The sequence below is a fragment of the Diuraphis noxia genome, unplaced genomic scaffold (assembly GCF_037042655.1).
Source record: "Diuraphis noxia isolate RWA-SAM2 unplaced genomic scaffold, SU_Dnox_SAM2 contig0001, whole genome shotgun sequence".
Lineage (NCBI taxonomy): Eukaryota > Metazoa > Arthropoda > Insecta > Hemiptera > Aphididae > Diuraphis > Diuraphis noxia.
Genome location: NW_028301711.1, coordinates 18,750,964 through 18,777,300, shown reverse-complemented (window position 1 = coordinate 18,777,300; position 26,337 = coordinate 18,750,964). Strand labels below are relative to the sequence as shown.

The 26,337-nt window shown below is 29.4% G+C and overlaps 3 protein-coding genes and 3 pseudogenes across 3 annotated transcripts; 5 read left to right on the top strand and 1 right to left on the bottom strand.

Annotated features, from left to right (window-relative positions):
- Nucleotides 1-202: 202 nt before the first annotated feature.
- LOC149060159 (uncharacterized) lies at nt 203-25,911 on the bottom strand (annotated as a pseudogene).
- Nucleotides 5,858-6,349, top strand: LOC149060164 (uncharacterized; annotated as a pseudogene).
- On the top strand, nt 7,786-10,502 carry LOC149060163 (uncharacterized). The gene is made up of 4 exons (XM_089218235.1): nt 7,786-7,831; nt 8,144-8,385; nt 9,120-9,285; nt 10,354-10,502. Exons 1-4 carry the CDS (start codon nt 7,786-7,788, stop codon nt 10,500-10,502), a joined length of 603 nt encoding a protein of 200 aa, XP_089074361.1.
- Nucleotides 11,237-23,447, top strand: LOC149060160 (uncharacterized; annotated as a pseudogene).
- LOC149060162 (uncharacterized) lies at nt 15,581-17,707 on the top strand. The gene has a single exon (XM_089216167.1). The coding sequence runs from the start codon at nt 15,581-15,583 to the stop codon at nt 17,705-17,707; it is 2,127 nt and encodes a 708-aa protein (XP_089072293.1).
- Nucleotides 17,975-21,562, top strand: LOC149060161 (uncharacterized). The gene is made up of 9 exons (XM_089218234.1): nt 17,975-18,170; nt 18,319-18,471; nt 18,580-18,726; nt 19,505-19,705; nt 19,793-19,912; nt 19,978-20,154; nt 20,584-20,834; nt 20,902-21,061; nt 21,444-21,562. The coding sequence occupies exons 1-9, from the start codon at nt 17,975-17,977 to the stop codon at nt 21,560-21,562; spliced, it is 1,524 nt and encodes a 507-aa protein (XP_089074360.1).
- Nucleotides 25,912-26,337: the final 426 nt, after the last annotated feature.

The window sequence follows — 26,337 nt, the reverse complement described above, 5'->3', positions numbered from 1 at the left end:
TAATTAAAAACCAAAATAAAAAAGATTGAAAATATAATATAATAAAATATTTTACGATTATATATTGCATTTCAATTTTTAATTATTAATATTATAAGTTTTGCGAAAAATATTTTAATAATTATTGCATTTCAATTGTCTGATCTTTTTGCACATTGTTTTCTTTGTGATCTTTTACTGATGGATTTAAGGAATGGTACATCTATACTACTCTTAGGTCCACAGTCGATGATTTAACGTTATCGGTCTGGTACGACAAATCAATAACGACGATTGGCACATAGTTTTGAAAAATATGTTTTGATAATAATGGTTCACAATAATCTCTTTCGTGATACGATTTTTGAAAGTCTCTATACGCTTTGTAGAGTATGCTGGTAGTATTGTTCTTAAAATCTGCTCGAAAATCTTCATATGGATACACTTCAGAGTTTAAGTATACCTTAAGATTTTTTAGTTGACAGTGATCAAACCGCCCAGCGTCAGTTTCGATATTATTTTTTCGACTTGTTTGTAATCCAAACAATACAAATCTTGGTTTTTCCAGCAAGCTGCTAGACTTAACAGTCCACGAATGAGAAGTATTTCTAGGGAGAACGGGATACTCGCATAGATCCCAGGTTCTGAACGCGCACGATAACGTTTTACGAGAATCTAATACTTTCAATAACTTTAATTTTTCTTTATCACTGACTAAAACAGCGGAGGAATGTACAAAAGCTATGTTTAATATATTGAAAAAAGCTAATCCAAAATTGTTACAGACAGATAATGGTACAGAATTTTATAATAATCAATTTCAAGATTTAATGAAAAAATATAAAATTAAACATTATAGTTCATTCAGTGTCATTAAGTGTTCAATTTGTGAACGTGTAACACAAACTCTTAAAAATAAAATATATAAACATTTTACTGCAACAGGTACATGGAATTGGTATAATACAATATCAAAATTTATACAAAACTATAATTATACAAAACATAGAACAATTAAATGTACACCAAGTGAAGCTCGAATGGATGCAAACAAAATTAAACTTAACACACATTCAAATATCAAAACATTATACAAACCAAAATTTAAAATTAATGATAAAGTAAGAATATCTAAATATAAACATATATTTGATAAGGGATACACACCAAATTGGACAACAGAAATATTTACAATTTCAAAAATTTTCCATACAAATCCAGTAACGTATCAATTAAAAGATGAATCGAACAATATAATCTTAGGTGGTTTTTATGAACAAGAAATTAAATTAACTGATTTTCCAAACACCTTTCTTGTTGAACGTGTTATAAAAAAAGTTGGGAATAAAATGTTTGTCAAGTGGTTAGGTTTTGATACAAGTTATAATTCATGGATAACGTTGTCAGATATATTAAAATAAAATTTTATATTACATTTTTTTTTATCTTATTATTATATTTTACCTTTTCACTGTTTTTCTTTGATAACAATAAAAAAATTTGTTTATTTACATGAAACGTTTAACAATTAAAACATTATATAATACTGATAGATAGCGCTTTGCGGAAATTTTCGAATACGTCAGCCAGCAGCAGCACGTCAATTTTTAAATACAAATCGCTATATTCTCCGATAGTTTTACAGTTAAAATGACTCCATACCTGTAACACACACACATCAATTTTCAAATATACATCTAAATACGTGTGCAGCGTATACATACCTCCTTAGCATGGTCAAATTCACTCTCCTTAATCCCGGACTCCGTTAACATACTGTAAAAACTCCTCTTACTTGGTAGACCTGTATCCTTCAACCGCTCCCAACTATCAGTGTACTCATAAGGGTACACCCCCTTACGTGTCACAAGCGGCATATCGCTTTCAGTAAAAATTTTAGATGTCTCTCTGAAATTCTCGAGATCTGGTGTTACAAGATTTCTGGCGAGCGATGATAGACTCGACGCCATAAATCGAAAAGTATCAATGAAACGCATGCTAAATCTGTTTGAAACATATTACGTGAACGAAATATATTTCTCCTCACTGTTAGGTATTACCCTAATAGCTTGGGTAGGTACCATGGCCAAGTTCCGTCACTAACAGGTGCGCGTCATAGTTACTCAAGTTATGAAAAAATATAGAAAACAAAGTTTGGTGTTTGCAATTTTTGATTGCAAACATTACACAAGGCTTGACGATTTTTTCCCGATAAATGACAATGGTCGGCTGTCTTGCGGTGAAGTACTTCGGAGGGTGGGGTGAACTTTATATGACACAGATTACAGTGAGTAGCTGCCTCGTGAGCCTGCACGTCATCCTCGGACATGTTAATAGGTATATTCGTCTTCAGTAAGTTCTCTATCATCAACAATATATCCGACAACGTATCGATGAAATGTCTTGCTACATCCGGCTCTCTCACTTCCTCGGTAGATCACTGGTCCTGATGGTATGCCGTATTTTTCTAATAGCTCCGTCGGTACATCTGCACTAGCCTTCACAATGAAGCCATAGCTCATAGCCTCATGTCTGTGAACAATCTTAGTGTTTTCCCCCTTCACCTCGTCCGTCTTTACTAGAAGTGTCTCAAAATCAGCGTAAATGGTGAATGGATGTCGCTGTATCTTCTTCCACGCCTTAAAATCTACACACTACCCTCCTTCGGCATCTCCGGCAGAATAGGCTTGTGCTCCCCGCAAATAAGTTTATGACGATTTAACGCCTTCTGTCCACACAACGTGTGTTTAGGACGCCGGTCATCGAATGATGTGAAACACCTCTTGCAGAAAATAACCCTCTCAGTATGTCTGGTTTTCTGTGCACATATGAGCCGGGAAAAATTTGCTATATATACGTAATGTGAGTTGTCTTCATCCGTCACCAACAGCAGGTCGAAGTGGTCTGATTTCTCCTTATTTACTACACGCAGCGGGTACACCTCATATGTGGGAAATTTCTTCGGCGGCTGGAACTTCTTTTCCAGCCCATAGACATTGACAGACACGTTAGCATCGTTTTTTTCAAAAATCTTTACTTGCCCATATAACATTTTTAAATATGAAATATTGTGTATAAATTTAATTACCATTTAATTTTCGATATTAAATTAACAATATTGCTTGAACATTGCTGAAGTGTTTTGTTCGTAGTATTAAAAACAAACGTGTTTTATAATATTACAAAGGTGTTTAATTAACAACTTTTAATTCTATTGCGATTTCAATATTGTATTTAGGTTTTAATTGAATTGAAGATACAATAACTCCATGAAATAACAAAAATTATGACAATTATATTATAATATAATAGAGTTAATATATATACCAATATACCCAATAGTCATTATAGTGTAACGATCGAAATTGTAATTAATATTAATAATATTATAAAGTTTATAATATTATTAATATTAATTACAATTTCGATCGTTACATCGTTTATAATATAAACCATTATGCGATAGCGCTCTCCGTCCCACGGTCCCCTCTGCCACCGCTCATAGGCGACACCGAGTTCACACACACACACATCATCATCACGTATGCCTAGTACCCGTGGTTCGGATGACCGGCCGACACTATATAATAATAACACCTCATTAACGGCCTATAATAATATAAAAGTGTAAAGTACACCGGCCAAACATATTTCTAACTAAATTATGCATTATATAATGCTGTTCGGTGAACAACACGCCCAGCCACGGCCATCTCTTGTTCATTACTTTTTCTTCACTTCAACGGACAACATCATGGTCGAGTAGCGAAGAATAAAATCGCCGGGGGCGTCTTCGGGACGATGCTCAACGGTCCAACAGCAAAGAAAGATGGTAATATGATTTTGTTAACGTTGTACGTACAACCCACATACAGTCACACCTTGGCCGGTGAATTAATATTATTAATTGTTAATATAGGTTCAGACATTTTTGGTGTTAGTTAATATTATAAAATATGATCGTTCGTGTATATATATATACTATATTCATATACCATTATTATTGATTTATACATACACTGGTAACCAATATTCGGAGCCGTGTTTGGAATTGGCATATCGTCCATTCCATATTATTATATTATGATTTATATTTATCCGTTACGTTTGTTTGTTCGGTGTCTTTCAATTGCGGCCAAGTTTTTATGCCGTATGGCTTTTCTTGGTCATAAATTAAATTTTTATTTTCTGGTATACATTAAAAAACCAACCCCCATAACGATGTTTTAATTTTTTTCCCCTTTTCCAATTTGTTTATTTATTTATATAAAGAAAATCCCGCATGCTCCGATTTTCGAATCTCGGCTGTGGGTTGGCGACCTATACCAGCCTCGTCAATGTACACTTCACGCCGAATCTGGGTATGGCCTCGTGCGAGTTGTTACAATAGGTTCTTTTTTTTATACATACATATATATATATTATGTGATGTATATAAGTTAAGTTAGCAGGTTATACTTGCTATCCTAGATATTATATAATATTAGGTAGGTATGTAATATATATTTTATATGAGCTTTACGCACTATATTATATTATTATTATACCTAATAATATCTAAATATCAATATACATTTAAGTATTGTCTTATTGCTTATACGATCTATAGTAAAATACTTGTAAAAAGGTGGTTATATAATAAGCGGATGCGCAGATAATAAATAACCTGGCAGCCCAGATGATATACATATTATAGCTATAGTGGTCTCCAAACTAACGGTCCTCGGCCATCTATACATCTGCCCCCAAAGGACGGCAAATAATTTAAAAATTTCCGTACTATCCAAGTCCTTATCGCGCACATTTGTCAGTTATCACCTACCTATATCGCATGTGGCGTGTATTATAATTTATTTATTACGAACTAATAACAGCTGAACTATGCTGTTTATGTGTTGATTGCAATTCAATTCAATTGAACCTACACATTTAAACTGCAGTGAGAGAGATTATACAGCCACATCGACGTCTGTTCAGTTAGTATTTTATTTTTTGTGATATTTGTAAAATCATATTTTATTTAAATTTATTCAATAGTTCAAACAGTTTTTTTTACTAAGATAAAATCAATATGAGACCATTAAGTAAGGCAACTAAACGACGAAGAGTTCTAGAAGAATTGGAAAACGCTTTGGATAATCGCAATAATTCAATAACTAGTAGTGATGATGACACAGATGAAATATGCGATTTGAGCAATAATTTATCAGATTACATCGAGCCATTAAATATTCAGCATGCAGCAGTTACTAATAATGGTATGTATATATGATAATCATTAATCATATTAAAAATAGGAATAATTTTTAAATTTGTTATGTTAATAAAAATATAATATGATTATGAACAGAGGCGGACTGGCCGGTAGGACAGTGGGAAATGTCCCACTGGGCCGCATGCTTTATGTGGCCGTCGGGCCACGCCAATGACAAATAAAAAACATTCAATATTTATATTTTAATATTGGTTTGCTAAATGTATTGTCTACATAGTCCGGCCGTCCGGGACATGTCGTGCTGTATGGTGTACTGTTATCAGTTAATGACAGTTCTGTGAAATAATTTTGCGAGTTAACGATAAGATCTAAAAATAACTAACTGTTGGGTTATACTTATTACGTGATACGTCCGTCTATTCGATATCTGTGTTTTTGTGTACAGAGTACAGCTGATATTACAGTAATATTTTAATAATTATTAATAGTGAATATTGAACGGTACATGTACGACGTATCTACCCATTAAGTAATAGTAGTAGCCAGTAAATACTGTAGTCTAAACTAACGAGTGACGACAACTAAGACTAATCAGACTTTGTATTGTACCATACTTAATTAGTTACTTATAGTGTTCTTCTTTACTTAATTTGTATTATTAAAATGAGTGACAACAATAAGAAATACGTTAAAGGTGGGGCACAGAAAACCAGAGAAAAAAATAAAAACTGATTCAGCAAAAAAATGTAAAAAAATAAGTGATATCTTTTATAAGACATCATCTCCAGTAAACTCTGAAGTAAGTAGTTATTTCTTCCATTAACCATAATTATTTTTTTATTTTTATTTTTGTGAATATTATTATACATTTTATGATTTATAATTATGTATACCTTGTACATTTTTTAAATTTTAAATTAGTTTGCACAACTCAAATATCACTATTTTGATTTGTTTAAATTTTAGTGTGATCGTCGTTCTACTTTTACACTACAGAAAAAACATACTGTACAAGATTCAACTGGAGTTATTAATATTGATTTAGATTCATCTTTAGATACAAACCAAAAAACAACAGCTACAGACAGTGTATTGGTAAGATTTTTTATTTTATTACAATTGTTTGAATATTCTCTATTGAACAAATCGATCTAGAAAAAACTTCATTTATCTACATAATTATAAGTTAATTTAGCTAATTCTTTTTGTTTAAATTTTGGCTGGTACCGAATTCCGTCCCGGGCCCCCTATGGTTCCATAACTGAAGACCGAATTCCGTCCCGGGGGCGGAGCAACTATGTCCGAATTCCGTCCCGGGGGTGGATAAACTATGTCCGAATTCCGTCCCGACTAGTTTTAGACGGTATTAATATAAGTTCAATTTTTATAGAACTTCAAGAGGCTTCGCCTGACATTAAGCGTAGGTATCGTTTTTTTGTACTATCGCAATTATTTGCAATAAAAACGTAAACGATTTAATGATCGAAAAGTTCCCACAGGCTACGCTACAATTTAAGCCGTGATCGCAAATTGTAACGAACGCTATTTATCTCTATCTGTAATAGTGTAATCTGTATTTATGTGTACATTGTGTATACCTACCTAATGCAAAAGAATAATGTAATTTTCATATCGTATTTTATATCTTTCATATCTTTATCGCCTAATCGGCATTTTAAAAATAGTTTAATAGTAGATATTCCGCATTACGAAATCGTATTAAATTGTTTTAATATCGAAACTATATATGAAGAGGCGTCAGTTATTAAATACTTATATGACTGTCATATTTATACATAAATGGCATATACTGTAAATGGAGTTTTTTTTTGCTCCGTATATTAATAATAAATAAGGCTGTTTTTGCCGGATTTTAAATTTTTAAACATGCCAGCAAAGCTGCCAGTCCTAAGCCTGGAGAAAATGTGAAGGAAAATGTTACTGCCACCTATATCATAGTTACAGGTAGTAGGACGGAATTCGGACATAGTTTATCCACCCCCGGGACGGAATTCGGACATAGTTGCTCCGCCCCCGGGACGGAATTCGGTCATTTTCAGCAACCCGGGACGGAATTCGGCAATTGTCTAAATTTTAGTGTGATGGTATGCACTTATGACAAGAATACTAAATACACTTACTATGATTAATTAATAATATAATAATATTATATTATGATTACATAGGTTATTTTTCCACAAAATATCAAAACGATTCCCCAAATGAAGATGATAATTCTATGTTTTCGCCAAATATTTATGAAAATCATTCTGAAAGTCCTACAGGTAATATTGTTATAAATATATATAATCATTATAATAAATACATTTATGTGTTATAGGCATACATACTAATCTTACAAAGTCTGCTAGTAAAAAATTGTCCAACTCGCCCAGTAATAATACTTATATTGCATCGCCTTCTTCAACCATTACTTTGTGTAGTTCTCATGATAAAAAAAGTTTGATTATTTGATTAACCTTAGCGTTTATATATTTATTAATAATTAATTTTATTGTTTTTAATCTGTAGCAGTAAAATCCCCTATCAAGAATTGTCAATCTAGAAATGGAAAAAAATCAAACTACAAAATGTCTCCTTTGAAAAAAAAATTAACACCTTTAAAGAATCTTACAGGTAAAGTGTATATTTATAAGTATATCACCCATTTTAATATGTCTTAGATTTAACAGTAGTTGCTACTATAGTAGGGAGTTTAACTTTAGTAATTTTCTTAAATGTTTTAAAGATTTTTAACCATATAATATAATAACAATATCATAGGTTAGGAAAAGAAATCGAGAAATTTTACAGATTAACTTATAAAGAAAAAGTCAAGTACCTTGTATACCAAAAATAAATCCTCATGTACAATTGTGCATTAAATTTCACTGCAGATCAAACTATATTTATCCATAATATTTTGAATTGTAAATTTTTTTTAAATAGATATGGACATAAAGACGCTTCTTAAAAATCAACTCATACTAAAATATGATGTAAAATCGTTAAATGAAAAACTAGATTTAGTTTTGAAAGTACTTGAACGATCTGAAGAAGGAAAATCTTTGCGAAAAGTTCATGAGTATGAATATGCAAATTTGGATTGTCTTTTCCCTATTGATTCTGAAACTGATCTAATAAGTTTAGATGATCAATTAAAAACTGATGCTGTGTATAGAGAGAAAATGGTAATTATTTTTTATTTTATATTATGTACAATTAATTCTTTATAGGCCTACAAAGTAAATGTATTATTTTCAGAGGAGTGGAGTATACAATATTAATGTAATTACTTGTGATGAGTAACTGCAAATATAATTTTAAGTCATTAACATAATATTAATACCTACAATTACTGCTTTTTTATTCAATGAAAATGTTACACTTTTTAACGTATGTGTAACTATGATATACTAAAATTTTTTTAATTCTTGGTTGTATGTAACATGCTGTTGTGTCCTGTGAGGATATAATACCCATTAGCCGTATAGGGGACTCACCATCCAGATAAAAACTAGTTTTTGTCATTTTATCTTTAAATTAAAAATATTATTAAAAATCATGTGACTAATAAAAATAAAATGTTGAAACGTCAACATTTTCAGCAAAATAAATTTTATAAAATAGGTGTCTTTATTTTTTCTTTAAATTAAACAATAATTCTTTCAACTTTTTTATCAAAAAATTTAATTCAATTAAATAATAAAATACATGTAGCCCTTGTCTATGTAAGAGTTTAATAAAAAAAAAAAACAGATTGATGGTATATTCTTTATCTCAAGAGATATTGCAATAATGGGTAAATCCTCGCTGACACCCTGTATATAAATCAATTCAATCTGTAAATTAAATGTGTGATCTTGTTTTTATATTAAAATGCTTATAGATGAATTTATGAAAAATAATTATTTTTATTTATTAGGTCAAAGATTTATCTTTTACTGGTGGTTCTGACATACAACATGTTGTAAAAAGGATTATGACTAAATTATTCAGTGACAATTTGTTAAAAGATTATTCTTTTATTGGCAAAGGTATCCACAAGAAGAAATGTTTTGCCGATTTAATTATTTGCAAAGTTATATTTGGTAAGTATTTATAGTCTATTATGTATTTTCCATTCTTAGTAGTCAAATCTTTATTCACAATACATATTTAAATCTCACGGTGGATCTTACAGAAACGTTTATCATCAAAATTTGAATATACAGATATTATGTACAATAGTTTTTTAATAACACTTTGTTTGATCGAAGCTTTATGAATGTCAGTATGTATACTGCAACAGATTCAGTAATAAATATTACTGTTGATAGTTAAGGTAGATTTTAGAAGTAAATCATCTATATCTGTGGTTAATTATTTAATCAAACACACAATTAATATAATGCATTATACTCATTATAGGTACAGAACAGTTCATTGACAACAGTAGTATCAGTCTAAATGTAATTTGTATTATAATAATATAATACAAGCATATGTTATGCTTATTTAACTATAAGCACGCTATTGTGTAACCATCATTAGAATTATACTATTATAATTTAATAAGCAATTTCAATGAAATACAAAGCTTTTTTTAATAAATATGCATGTATATTTATTATATACAGATCAAGTTAATTATTTAGCTACTTACACATACATTTAAAATGAATAAACTATATTTTTTATAATAATTTATTTTATTTATATATGCATATTTATTTATACCCAATATACGTTTTAGTATATAATTACAATATTTTATAATTTATTTTACTCCATAACAACATAAATATTGCAGAGTATTTACATGACATGGCATTTTCATGATAATTTTTGTTACTTATATATGCAATAATAATGGTCAGATAATATATTTTTTTGACTTGATTACATTCACACAGTGTTTATTATAAACATAACTGAGTACATTAAAAACAAAATCATCGGTGGAAAAATGTAAAATAGTATAAATACATTGAATACCTATTTAACATTGAAAATTTTAATTTGTAAATGTATAGAAAAAAAATTAAATTTTTTAAAGTATATAATATACCTATAATATAATACTGTTATATCTTTGTATCAGCTTTATTTATTAATTTTATGTATTTAAAATACAAATTTTTTTATTGAAATACTTATAATATGTTATTTATTTATAGAGTCTATCCGCCGTATTCAAAAATTTACAAATACCAGTCAACAAAAAATTGAAGATAAATTGAAGTGTTACTTGGCTCAAGCTCCTTTTAGGCTCAAACGAAATATTATTTCTAAGAACAACAATAATACTAATAATACTACTACATAATTATGTATTTATATTTCTATTACCTAATATATTATATATATAAATGACGGTAATTATAATTTGTCATTATATAATATTTGCATTTATTATAATAACTACCTATTATAAATAAAAAAAGTCATGATTATTTTGAATATTTTTGTTCTTTATGCCTGGAGCCCCCACAATAATGCACATATTATTACCTATATCATCTATTACGTATATATAATAATATTATATATAATAAATTTGGTAGCCAATAACTTTTGTTGTTGCGGGTTAATAAAAAAAAAAATTTGACGCCTCATTATACATATGTGTGTGTTATATATATATATATATAGGTACACAATATTATATATATGGTAATAAAATTCATATGAACATTGAAAGTAAAAGGTTAAGGCAATATTAATTTGATTAAACTAAAACTATATTGCTATTGCAATATTCATTGAGTGTTATCTTTTAAATCGGATGACAATATTGTTTTTTTGTTCACAAAACGCTTCTGCAATATTGTGCAAACGTGAATCTAATGAGGCGGCCCCTACACGGTCAATATTATTGCGCAATAATTGATATTGTGCAATATTATTGTGCGTCTGATACTAATATTGTGCATACTTCGCAAGTATTGAATGAAAATTGTGCTTGTTTGAAAATAATTGCACAATATTGAATAATTTGTACGTGTAGGCATAATATTGAACAATAATTGTTTTTGACGGTTCAGTTGAATTCAAGTCACCATGGCGAAACGCAATGAAGACCGCGAATTTATTATTGAACTATTGCAATTATATTGCCAACATACAGCTTTATGGAAAGTTAAAAGTACTGAATATAGTGATAGAAACCTGAAGAATGAGGCATATAATGTATTAATTGAAAAATATAAAGAAGTGGACCCAAATGCAGACAAAGAAATTGTGAAAAAGAAAATTAATAGTCTGAGAACTAATTATCGAAAAGAGCTGAAAAAAGTAAAAGCGTCCTACAAATCTGGAAGTGGTACTGATGATATATACGTGCCTCCGTTATGGTATTATAATGAATTAAATTTTCTACAAGACCAAGAAGTACCTGTGGATGGATCATCTACAATTATTTTACAAAGCGAGGATGAGACACAAGACGACGTAGACCTCTCAATAAACGCACATGAGCAAAATATACCAGAGGTAATTGGAAGTTTAATTATTTATTACAAATAAACAATTTTATAAGAACATACATTTAAGAAACACATTTATCATACATTTACATTTTAAATAATATTTTCTTGCCAAGTAACTTTCCCCACACAGCATATTCCAATGAATACGATTTAATAAATATTTATATGTAATTGTAAGTTAAATATTTACTATGATATATTTACCCAACATTTAGCAAACTTTGAAAATAATGTTTATGGTTTTAATAATCATTAAACATTTAATAAATGTTTGATATTAAATATAAATAAGTCAATAACTATTAAATATTGAAAATTTATTGAAAATGAAATATTTATAATTAAATATTTACTATAAGTTTAAAAAAAACTTAAATATTTATGTTTATAACCTAACGATTATAATATATTTAATAAACTTTCTATTATAAAATCAACAAAATCGATGGTATTAAAATATTTAAAAAATGTAGGTTTATGCATATTTAATAATGCTATTGTTAGTTATTGTATTTTATTTATAATATGTTTAAAAATATAATGTAGACCATATTTATTATAGAAAATTAAATTATTAGTGACCAACCTTTTTAATTATTATAATATAATAATTATATATTATAATAATTATTAATTAATATATAGGTAGTTTAATTTTATCACCTAGCAAAAATATTCAATATGACTTACCTAATTTAAATAAATTGGTATATATAATTATATGAATCAATTTGCACAGGTCATATACCTAATATAATATTGATAATAATGTAATATATATATTTATTTTTATTTTTATTGAACTTAAAAAAACATCAACAGCAAAGGTTATTACTTATTAGTTTTTGTGTATGTTACATAATTAGTGGTCACTAGAACTAAATTCATAATATTTATATGGTGCATGTGCTATATTATGTAATTACTACAAACAGAAATATAATATTAGGGTTATCATTAACTATTAACAGTAAGTTTAAATTTTATTGTTTAAGTCGGTCTTTCTTGGGAAGACTATGACATAATATTTGATATGTTTTCAATGACCCTATAATAATGCTTCGTTCATGTTGGGTCGAATGTTGGATTTTCTAAATTCATCGGAGTATTGATAGCACTCTAGCTGTTAGTCTGTTATTATATGCTTTACTGGTAATATAATATATTATAACCTTTTTTATAGATACTATTTTTTTTTTTTATATAATTGTTATGAATTATGATAAATAGGAATAAATGTTATATAACGAACGGTTTAAAAATAACATTTTACCCTAATACCATTGATTTTAAAATCAATGCTAATACTAATAAATGGAGAGGCAATATTATTTAGACTGACCTTCGACCATATAATAAGCTAATATGGTCGAAGACACTGACAATAACAAAAAATCATCATCATACTATTTGGACTTTTCGTGGTCATCTACCGATATACCATGACAAAATAAATTTTAATTTAATTTGTCATGCGATATACCTAAACTATATTCTATATTTCTATATATGTTCTTAAAAACTAAAAGCCAGGTTTATATAATGAAAAAAAATAGTTTCACTATAAATAATTCGAGTTATCGTGTATTCGCGTTCACCGAAACGTCCGAAATCATAGTTGATACCATAGAATAAGAATTTAGAATATTGATACGACCGTCCAATTTATGTCCATCCAGATCCAAAGCACAATAAGCCGTGTCCGTGTGGTCGTGCGGAGTACGCCGAGCAAGGCGCGAGGACACCCGAGGCCGACGGTTATCGAAGTATTTTGATTTTAGAACTCTGAGTGGGAGATAACAATAATAAGATTATCATAATATTATTAATATTTATATTAATATTTTATTATAGTATAATATCCATGCCGTCATGCCGACCGCGACACGCCGAACTGTTCGTGTAGAGTGTAGACTCTATAGTAGTTGATATAAATAACTAAAGTCTGGTTTTTCCATCATCTAGTACCAGAACGCACCCGCGACCCGCCACCGCCCACCACTGCGATCGACACCGCCGCGCGTCGCGTCCTCACTCCTCTATACTCCGTGTCTCGCATGTCTCGTGTCTCTACATTCTCACTCTATGGTCTCGTGTCTCGTCTCCGTCAGTCAGCAGTCTACGCATCTACAATTTATAATACAATAATGTACTATATAATATATAGCCGGTAGCCCTCGTGGTGTAAATGTGTAATACTGTAATGTGTTTATGTGTATTTCGTATATTGACATATTATTATTGTTCGCACTAGGAGCTCCTGTCTCTGCGGTTAGCACCTAGAACTCGCACACCCTGGACTAGATACAATGAGCTAATAAATATAATAAATGTACAAGATAATTATAACAACAATATACAAATGGTTTATTACACATGAATAGCAATATTAATTTAACCGAGGTGATCAGTCCCAGTTAAAGAATACAAATTAATAATGACAACAAATATTCTGTCCCATACCAGAATATTGATTTATTTACATATGGCCAATGCCAAAGATAACGAACAACTGAACAGTACAATATATATATATATATACAAGGGAGAAGATGTTGAACGTTGTCTTGAGTTGACCGGAACAAATATTATGTTTTCCACTAGATATGCAAACTGCAACCAATAATGAACAGCGAACTGCTGGAGCGAAGCGAGCTGCTGATGGTCAACAGACCAACAACTAAATATAATAATAGTTATTTGTTGTGAACTGGTAAAAGAACCACGAGGTTTAGATCCGAGCTGGACGGTGTGAATAGGATCCGCCTTCACGCTGCGAACTGCAGTATGTGCACGAGCGGACTAACACCGAACGTGCGTCATGGTCAACGAGACCGACAACACTTGAACTAGAACGAGTTCGCAAGTGGACCTAGCAATTTTGCATGGACCAAAAATGACTATTATATCAAAATGTAGTACAAAAGCAGTTGCGAACGGCAACGAGCATGGAGACTTGTGTGCTACAACAGTAAAGAACGACGACGCACACACACCCGGTCGAAAACACACACCGAAACCGTTGCGAGTTGCAGACCGGCGACCGGGGTGGAGAGGAGCGTCTCTCCGGCAGTGTTACCAACCTGGGGCAGAGGGACATAACGGCGTGAACAGGTTGACGAAGTCCGAACAATTATTTTATTCACTGTGTTAGCCTTTAGCCGTTGGCCGTTTGGTGAAGTCGTGGAGACAAGTTACAACACAAAATAAAGCGTTTTTGTGCTATTATCATACAGTATACACACAGGTATGTACTACTTAAAACTATTTTATGCATTGTTGTTGTTGTATGCTGTTCACCCGTTTACGCCGTTTACGGTACGTTTCTATACGTCACACGCGGTCTACCATATATTTTGTTTATTTAATTGAAATAAGTACCCTCGTACATATTACATATAGAAATAATAATTTGTAATATTTAATCAAAATTGAAGTAGACCGCTACAGCGTTACAAAAAAAAACTACCTATTCATCTATGATCTATATGTAAAAACAATGCAGCATTATTACCTAGGTACCTATAATTCTTTTTATTTTTGCTTACCAGATTACAATTTTTAATTACTAACATGTACCTACTACCTATAAAAAATAAAATACCTATCTATTTTAACTGAATTGTTCTATTTTGTTTGTATTTACTATTTAGGTTCCTATAGGTAATATATACCATGATTATTTTATAATACACCTACATCAAATTGTTCTGCAATAGTCAAGCCACCGTTTAGTAGCTGGTAATTATAATAATCTTCCTTAAAAAATGGCACATTATTATTAGCTACTTACTCAATGTTATTTGATCATATTTCACCATTTTAATCATGAGTGGGTATTATTTTTAGTTTTGAAAGTTTTAATATACACAAAATATCATAGACAATATTAGCTAAGTTAGTAACTTTTTTAATCATGTCATTACATCCAAGTAAATCTACAAAACGTAGGAGATTTTTGAAAGAAATTGAGGTCACTGACGTGTATATTGAAAGTTCAAATCATAATGCTGTGCATTCTTCTGATAATGATACATTAGAATCTCAAGATACTGTTGATAATTTAATTGTACCTAGCAATAGTGTTATAAATAATATAAGTGATTCAATTGAACCCAAAAGCTCTTTAATTAATGTAAGTAAAGAAGTGAAACATTTACCTTGCGGTAATTTAAGTTCACTTGAAATTGTTGAAGATGAGTTCATGTTAAATGTTAGTTCATCTGATTCTGACGATGAAAGTAAAACCATTTCGGCAGAATATTTGTCTGATGATAGAGATCCTATTTTACAAATGTTGGGCAATTGGGCAGTTTCATATAATATAACTAACATAGCTTTTTCTGGTTTATTAAAAACTTTAAAAAAACATAAATGTTTTAATTTTTTTCCTGTAGATGCTAGAACAGTTCTTAAAACTAAAAATATTGACAATAAGCAAATTCAAGTTATTACACCAGGTATATATTATCATTTTGGTCTTGAAATTGGTCTAAGAGGTTTGGGTGATTGGTTTCAATTTCATGATGAGACAATAAAAATTGTTATTGGTATTGATGGCTTACCATTAACAAAGAGTTCTCAAAGTAGTTTTTGGCCTATTTTAGGATATGTACGTAATTTTCCTGGAAAATCTAAAATATTTTTGATTGGTTTATATTGGGGCAAAGAAAAAGCAAAAGATAGTAATACATTTTTAAAATACATGGTCAAAGAATGTAAGGAACTATATCAAATCGGTTTTAAAACACCCCATGGTACGAAAAAAGTAGTGATCGAACTTTTTTGCTGTGATGCTCCCGCAAAAAGCCACACTGGTTTCTATTCATGTACTAGATGTAATGTTGAAGGGATCTATTTTGATAATAGAGTATGTTTTCCAGATAGAGAATTTATTAAAAAAACTCATTTAGATTTCATTAGTCGTATACATGAAGAGTATCATGTGACTGAAAGTGTATCTATTTTGACAGAGCTCCCAGAAATTGACATGGTGTATAGTTTTAGTTTGGACTATATGCACCTAACGTGCCTAGGGGTAGTTAAAAAATTAATCATGTTATGGTTAGGAAATATTAAAGGATCACCCATTTCTGTTCGATTACAAAATCGAAAAGTACAAGAAATATCAGAAAATTTGTTATTTTTAAGATCTTCCATGACTTCTGATTTTTCTAGATTTCCCAGAGGATTAAACGAAATGCCGAGATGGAAAGCGACCGAATTTAGACTATTTTTACTTTATACTGGCCCTATAGTTTTAAAAGATATATTAAATAATGAATGCTATTTACATTTCATGTATTTGCATATTTGCTTTAGGATTCTGTTAGTTAAAAATAGTAGTGATGAACTTATTAATTTTGTAGAAAAACTTTTGTCATATTTTGTTCAGAAATTTGGTATCATATATGGACAGAAATTTATATCTCACAATGTACATGGGCTTCTTCATATTGTTGATGACTATAAAAAGTTTGGCCCTTTAGATAAACTGTCTTGTTTTCCTTTCGAAAACTATATGAAGTCCTTAAAAAAAATGGTTCGTAAACATCAAAAACCTTTGGAGCAAGTAATTAATAGATATCAAGAAATTCTTGAGTTTAATAACGCACCTAATATTAATAATTTGTTGCCAAATTCTATTGAATTTAAGAAGCCTCATAATAATGGACCACTATTGGACAATATTAGTTCACAATTTAGAATTGTCTTGACCAATGATGTTAAAATTAATATTAATTCATTGACAGATTGTTTTATCGGCTTCAAAAAAGAAGGGAAATTAAATATTTATAAAGTTTTAAATATTTGTTGTAATAATACAGGGCTAAATTATTTTGTTGCCAAGTCATTCAATAATATTGCACCTTTATATGATAAACCGATAAGTAGTTTAAAACTGGGGATTGCATATGTTTCCAATTTATCAGAAAATATTGTACCTATTACTATAGATCACTTGTTTCAAAAGTATGTAGTATTCAATAGTAATAATAACAAACAAATTGCGCTTCCAATCCTACATTCATTAAATAATTAGTATAGTAGTATGTTTTTACAATATATACATACCTATTGGCTATCATAATGTATATAAATGTATATTTGTACAGTTAAAAATTAAGGCTTTCAAAATAAAAAATAATGATAGTACCTACTCATTTGGTATTAAAAAATTTAAAAACAGTTTTATTTATTTAATAGTTTATATTACTTTGTACTGTTGCAGTAATTTAGTTGTATTTTAAATGTTTATTATATATTTTTTAGTAGGATAACTTGTGTGTATTTTATTGCCCAATCGATCATGCCATATTCAATTGTCCATTTTTTTGGTGACAACTCGATTGAAACTGTACCTGAGCATTGGATAGATAAAAAAAATGGTACTTGTGCTTGGCCTAACAAAAGTAAAACCGCTTCACGGCTTATTGAAAAAAAATGTATACCTAATGAGATTGAGTATACATATTTAAAATGCCGAGAATTATATAAAGGAATTGGTAAATAGAATAACATACCTAATAATTTTTCAGGTTCATCAGATTTTTTAATTAGACTTTTGTATATATTATTTCTATAAATTAATTTGTGCTTATATATTGTACTTATTAAATTTAATATTTAAAGAAAAAACTGTTTTCATTATAGATTCATTAGTTGAAGCTAAAACTAAATCTAAAAAAGCTTTGTACATGTCTGATTTATCGTCTACAGAAGAAACCGTTTCAGCTAACAAACGCTATAAAGAAACTATAATATCTTCTCCTACTTTGTCTACAAATTCATGCCCATTGTTTTCAGGTAATATAATAAATGTATCTCTTATAGGAACTAATAAAAATTATAATTTATCAATTTTAATGATAATATAAATTATAAAAATACTATGAAAATTTGATTTTAATTTAGATTCTGATAATGATCAATCATCTAAAAAATCTAGCACTAAACCTAAGTTTAGTACAACTATGACTGGCTCTGATAATGAACATTTTAGTAGTTGTTCTCCATTGCCGAAAATATTAAATGATTATCCTCATGAAGTCGTTATTGATGGTAAGAATATACTAATGTCTAAATATTTTACTATTTATTATAACTAAGCAGTTTGTATTATAAACATAGATTCTAAAAATAAATTGAAATATAAGGAACCTAACTATTCACCACCTGTCACACTTAAAACCATTGAATATAAAAATAAAAAGCAAAACGGTTGGTCACCATTAAAATTGGGTAGTCCAGATAAAAATGTTAAAGGTAATATTATTTATTTTAACTTCATTGAAATGTAATATTGTTTTATCAACAATTTTATGCTGAATGTACTATATTTATAAATTAGCATGTTCCATTTTAATTATTTTTCTAGCTACATATATTATAACTAAATAAATATGTAATTTTTTTGGATTGTAGATAATAATAAAAAGCCCCATTTAAAAAAACAGTGGTCATCCAAAGATACACCTTCTACATCAACTTTTAAGTCATATAGTGGAAAAGAGTACAGTCACAGTGAACCATTACTGTCAAAAAGAAACGTTAAATGTAATAATATGTGCTTTTCTTATTAAATTTTAATAATCTTTTTAATAATGATATTTTGTCATTTTGACACATATTTTAATAGTAAACTGTTATACAGTTCTAGATTCAGGTAATAGTGAGCCTATATTTAAAAGAAAACCATCTACATATACACCAACTGCAAATTTGGATTCATTAAGTATTAAACAACAATTTGGTCCACCATATTCAAAAATTAATGGTATTGCGTTTCTATATCTATAGTTCAAATTTGAAGATTTTTATTCATATTGGTATTTTTCAGACAATAAACGTTCTGTAGTGCGTGGATTAATGTTAAACTCCAATAGGCCTGACGAATATGATGAGTTATCCTTCTCACGTAATAATTCTTTCGGAAAAAAGAAAAGTTATTACATGGAACAGGATGGTCCAAACTGCGGTGTCGTAGCTGAAAAACATTTTAGTGAAAGTGAACCTTTATTGGCAACAAGAAAAGTTAAATGTAATAAAATGTGCTTTTCTTATTAAATTTTAATAATCTTTAATGATATTTTGACACATATTATATTTAACTGTTTTATAATTTTAGATTCAGATAATAGTGATCCACTATTTAAAAGAAAATCCCCAGCCACATGTACACCTACTACAAATTTGAATACATTTAGTAGTAAACAACAAATTGGTTCACCATATTCAAAAACTAATGGTAATGTGTTTGTACATATAAATAGTTCAAATTTTAATATTTTAATTTATATTGGTATTTTGCAGACAACGAAAATTCTGTAGTGCGAGAATTATTTTCTAACTACAATAAGCCTGAGGATGATGAATCATCTTTCTCACATACTAATTGTTTCGGTAAAAAGAAAAGTTATCACGTAGAACAGGATGATGGTCCAAACCGTGGCGTCATAGCTGAAGTTACACAACAACGCTTTTCAAATGGTATAATTACAATATAATAATAATTATAATATAATATGAGCTATTATAGTTAATTAATACATCAATAATCGAGAAATCAATACTTATAAATAAAAAGTTTAAAACGCAGACTACTATTTCTAAAAATGAAATCTACTAATTAACTTGAAAAACTGTATTGAACATGTTAGTTTTATATTTATATTTTATTTTAGTTGAAAACCATAAAAACTCATAGATTTAAATTAATAATTACAAACTAAATTCAATAAAGTTGTATTCAACTGTAGTTAATATGCACATGTAAACATGCAATAATATCTTTTATTTTGACAATAACTTTTTGTTAAATTTATACTTATATAAATAAAATATTAAAATTGCTTTTTATTTAAATTAAAACTATAAGTATTATAATAGTATAGTATACTATTTTGTTAATATTTTCAGATTTTCAAAAACAGGTGTTACGTATGCTTACATACTTGACTAGTGAAGTACGATATTTGGAATCTGGACAAGCAGAAATACTTAAAAAAATCGAAAATGCAGCATCTGACAACAACTTTAGTAATTCAGAAACATTATCAGAAAGTCTATTCAAAGACCTTACAGATTGTCCATTACCAATTGACAATATATTCGATCTTAACAAACTTGAAGATAAATTATCTGAAGATAAATGTTTTCGTAACAAATTGGTAGTTAAATAACACTTACTGATTAAGTTAAAAATAATTATATATTAATTACTTTTTTTTTTATTAGGTTAATGAATTATCTTGCACGGGAGGAAAAAATTTAAAATTAATGGTAAAAAGAATTATGAATAAATTATTTACTGATCAACTTATGTCCCAATATTCTTTTACTGGGAAAAAAGGGAAAAATAAATTCAACAGTTTGTTTGTTTGTACTGTTATTTTTGGTAAGTTATGTATAATCATTTGTTATAATTCAAAACCCCTAAATATCAATACTTGTATACGCACATGTATATACATATTATATTACATAATGTTAATTAATTCTATTCTCTTACAATTTTATTGCAATTTGTTAATTATTATAATAATAACATAATATTATGGATATTTATTTATAAGTTGCATAACTACTGCAATATTGATTTGAAAAAAAGATATAAAAAAATCATTTTTAAAAATCACCTGTAATATATTTTTATCACATTATTGTTACCTATATTAAAATATATGTAATGAGACTAAGGTATTATGTCATATATTATATATATATATGACATGTTTATAATGATAAATTAAAATACATTAATGCTATTTTCCTTTTAGATTCTATTAAAAAAAGCAATAAATCTTGCAAAACTGCATCAGTTGATGAAATTGAGGAAAGAATAAAATATAACTTGGCACAAGCACCATTCAATAAGAAAAATGTTTCACAAAATTAAATAATTTGCAATATTTTTTACCTAACAATAAATTATACTATATTATATATATATATTGAGTATTTCATTTTATACATACTTCTATACTTAATTCCTGCCTATTTACTCATCAGCTGTCTCATATAATAGTAACTTCAGGTGATGGTTAGGCAGTGGACATGCACTTTTTGTTGGATATTGGTCAGGCAACACCAGTTTTTCTCCCCCACTAAGAAAACCATTTGTATGCCTGCTATGTAGTAAAATCACTAAAATCTCACTCGTGCGAAGAGCCTGAGCCTTGAAGTATCTTATTAAATATTATGAGAACTAGCTAGTAAATATGTCCATATATTAAGCATATATTATATGTATAATTATATATATAGTTGTAGTGTACAAGTATAATATAATATAACCCAATAATAAGAAGTTTAGTTGTTTGTTAACTAAAAAAGTAAACTCTAAAAGTATTAATAAAATTAGTAAAAATTAATTTTACTTTAAATTATAATTAATAATTATCTATTATACATTTTTATCTTACTACTTAATTTATATCTATATAATTGGCAACACGCCAACACGCCAACATACAAATATAATAAAATAAATATTTTCCTATTACTTTCTATACATTTAATAAATATTTTTTAATCTTTTAAATAAAAGTAATTGCAATTTGTATAAAACATTTATTGACTTTTAATAAATTATTATGGAATATTAAAATACAATGTTTTTACAACTTTAGTTTACAAATGTTTAATAAATGTTTAGTGTTTGGTATTTATACAATAAATGTTTCTGGTTCAACAAATATTTATATGACTTTTATTATATATTTTAAATTATATACCAAATGAATAACAAACGATTATTAAATATTGTCATTAGAATTGGAATATTTAATAAATATTTTAAGAACATTTGTTTGCTGTGTGGGTCCCTTCGTTGTTAAAATAATCACAGAACTTTAGTCTAATATTTTTCGCGGATATTGATGCATTTCTTCCTCGTAGAGGTTGTAGACAGTGTAATTGAGGATGTTCTATATTAACGTCATTTTCAGGGTCATCAAAATTATTGTATTTTGAAATATCTGAGTATTGATCTTTTATTTTTCTTCTTAAAAAATTATGAAGATAACAGCAAGCTAAAACTATTCTTTGTACTTTTTCTGGTGATAAATTTATTGTGGTCAAAAGTAATCTAAAACGTGATACTAATATGCCAAATGTATTTTCTACTATACGCCGAGCTCGGGATAGCCTGTAGTTAAACACTCTTTCTTCTCTAGTTAAATTTCTTTGAGGAAAAGGTTTCATAAAATTGTCTTTTAGAGCAAATGCCTCATCTCCGACAAAAACAAATGGTAATTGATAATTACTGTTGGGCATTATTTTTGGAGGAGGGATATTTAATTCTCCTTTTTCTAATAACTGACCAAATTTTGTATTTGTTATCACGGCTCCATCTGACATACGTCCATTTGCTCCTACATCAACCATAATGAATTCATAGTTTGAATCTACGACTGCCATTAGTACAAGACTAAAAAAAATGTTTGTAGTTGTAATATTGAGAACCAGATCCTTTAGGCTTTTGTACTGCTATGTGCTTTCCGTCTACGGCACCGATGCAATGAGGAAAATTCCATTTGCTTTCAAATCCCTTAGCAACTGCACTCCAAACCTTCAGAATTCTTAGGAAGCTAAAATAATATAAATATTTATGTTAGTGACATTACGTTTAAGGACAATTAATTATTTTTATATTATAAAAATCTATATGTTTAGGAACAATACACGAATGTTAAGCTAAGACCAAAACCAACCATACAGCCACCACCAGCAAAAAAACAAATGGTTACTTCTCAAAAGGAATTACTAAATATAGCATGTGAGTATTTGAAAAATCACGATGAGTATGAAAATCTCGGAATATCATGGGCAAATGAGATACAAAAAATGAGAGTTGATCAACAAATTCATGCAAAAAAAGCCATTCATGATATTTTGTATGAAGGTCAGTTGGGTACTTTACATAGAAACTCCGTAAAAATCAATGTACCTTTAAGTAACCAAATAACACCTCAATCCTCGGTATGGTAATTTCCATCAACTTCGTCAACACCATCACCACAACTGACAACGCCACAACTTCATACAGAGCAGTATCACTCTTTGGATAGTATTGACAGTGCAGGAGCATATTTTTCAAATTACTCCGATCAGTAAATTTGTTTATTTTCAATTATTTAAAGTATGTTTAATTTTTTTTTTTCAATGATAAAGTGTGTATTGTATAATATAATAAAACAACATTTGTTTACCTGAATGTATTCTTGCAGTTTTGTTATCATAGCCTTGCATGTTTCCAAAATAAAAGAGCTGATAGTTTGTGGTGCTATTGCTGTGCTAAATTTTAAGTCTTCGAAACTTCGACCTGTTGCTAAGAATCGGAGCGTTGTCGCAAGTCGTTATGTTGGTGAAATAGCCTTTCTCATCACGGTATCTTGTTTTGTAATTATTGGAGATATCATTTCCAACAACTCATTAAAACTGTCATTATTCATGCGTAAAAAATTTTGGTAATCCCTTGGTTCACTTAGCTTTAATTCACGTAGTAAATTTTCACTAGTAAATTCTTCTCGTTTTAAATACCATTCCTTAGCCCAACGACGCCGTTTTGGTTCTTTTGCGGATGCAAAATATAAAACAATTGCGAGACACGCTTTCCGTTTTTTAGACATAATAATAATAAATTATTATTATAAATAATTTTAAAATCTAAAATCTAAAATCACTAATCTGCTCTCAGTGAATAGTTATTTCAAACTGAATATATTGCACAAAAACATTGAATCGTTTGTATTCAAAAATATTGTACAATATAATGCCCTTGATGGGCAATATTGCAGTAATATTACATATTGACATTAAAATCTTCACATAACTTTACTGCAATGTTCACATGTTATCTGGGTGGTGAAGAGGCGTTGGGAACGAAATACCCTCGAAATTGTATTTCCCCTCATATTTTGAATAATTTTCACAGACCCTGTATCTCGGCTGATCAGTCACATGTTTCGCTAATACAGCCCACTTGAAACATTGTTTGTCTACATTTTGTGGGTTGATGGTAGCCCGTTTCCTTTCAATAAACGCCGGCAACTGAACATATGACGAACCGCCCATCGGTATATATTTATATACCACCAACAATAACCCATCTATCGTCTCTAATGTAAATCCGCTCCCTCGTGATTTATATTCTTCCTCCTCCTTCAACAACTTCATGTACGCAATCTCGATAATCATACTTATGTCACAATCTGAGAAAATTTCGACCGCCGATGTTTTGAACGCCCTATTCTCCGACGAATTTGGTACGTTGGGCCGGTTGTACGTAGCCTCAAGCTTCAAATTAAATTTTATCGGGTGGTCCCGTACGTCTGTTTTCAATAATTTTTTCAGCTCGGGCTCGAGCGATTGGAGATACTCGGTATAAATTACTGAATTATTAACATTTTTGATATAGTACCAAACTATTTTTCTGTTTGATGAGGACGAAATCTCTATAAACCCAGGGGTCTTCACCATTTCCATACGAGCCTTTTTCGCCCTAGCAGCCGACATGGTGTTGGCGGATGAAATACGTTTGCCGTTAACGGATGAGGTGTAAGAATCTTTTTTAAAAAAAACCTGATATATTAATATCCCGTAAAATAAATCTAATAGGTATCTATACAATCTAATTAACCTCACGACTGTTATATCTCTTAATAAAAACTTATTTAACGGTACGTATTTCAAAAATATTTTTTAAATCTTATGATAAGAGTTCACAAAAATCTAATTAATGCGTGTTGGATAAAATAGAGTCAGTGGGTCTTTCAAAAATCTAATAAAGCTGATAAATAAAACTAACCTGTCAAGTCTTGAGCTTCTTCAAAATCGTCCATTGCTTTCATACACAAATCATCCTCAGATACCTCATTCGAACCGCCAGCCTGGATAACACCTTGGTTAATATGAGGGACAATGCTAGGAGCAAACTGTATAACACTTTGTCGTGCTGGTTGGGCAACGATAGGTGTAGCTGATTGAACAATTTGTACAGCAGTCTGAGCAGGAACGTTATCTTGGAGAGGAAATACAAATAATATGTAAGAGAAAAATAAATAATATACGAGTAGTACAAATACATACCATGTTTGCTTATCATATGTCTATTAAGATGTGATTTGTAATTCAACATTGATGTACAAATAGACAATGAAAACGAACTCCATCATGTCTTTTTTCATGCCTTCTCAAATTGTTTTTGCGCGTAAACGTTGAAGAACACTGTCCGCATTTAAACATGATTATAATGTATAAATTGTTGATAATAAAAATTCACAAAAATATTTTAAAGATGGAACGAGCGATTTTTACGTGAACTACGGATTATGGTAGGTAAACGACTGCCGAATCTTTCACACACAGGTCTCTAGATGTTGTATAAGTGAAAGCATTACTGTTTTGTGTACGTATGCGCGGATCAAACTGGGTGGGTGCAATCCCTAGCTATATGCTCACGATAATCCTTTGAAAAAGCCGCCATAGAAATCGGTCACATCCAAGGACAAAGAGTAACGGCATATACTTATAACGGTAAAAGCAAAGAATGTTACTTTCTTAAATAAGGGTATATGCCACCCAAGGACGACCCAGTTTCATGATAATCTTTTGAAAAAAGCCGCCTCTAAGAAAGCGGTCACACGCCACAAAACAATAAATTATCAATGA

Coding starts and splice junctions, on each gene's coding strand:
- LOC149060162 (XM_089216167.1), top strand. CDS start 15,581: ATGTCATTACATCCAAGTAAATCTACAAAACGTAGGAGATTTTTGAAA.
- LOC149060163 (XM_089218235.1), top strand. CDS start 7,786: ATGTCTCCTTTGAAAAAAAAATTAACACCTTTAAAGAATCTTACAG. Junction 7,832..8,143: donor ACCTTTAAAGAATCTTACAG/GTAAAGTGTATA, acceptor TTTTTTAAATAG/ATATGGACATAAAGACGCTT. Junction 8,386..9,119: donor CTGTGTATAGAGAGAAAATG/GTAATTATTTTT, acceptor TTTATTTATTAG/GTCAAAGATTTATCTTTTAC.
- LOC149060161 (XM_089218234.1), top strand. CDS start 17,975: ATGCCATATTCAATTGTCCATTTTTTTGGTGACAACTCGATTGAAACT. Junction 19,913..19,977: donor ACCATATTCAAAAACTAATG/GTAATGTGTTTG, acceptor GGTATTTTGCAG/ACAACGAAAATTCTGTAGTG. Junction 21,062..21,443: donor TGTTTGTACTGTTATTTTTG/GTAAGTTATGTA, acceptor TTTTCCTTTTAG/ATTCTATTAAAAAAAGCAAT.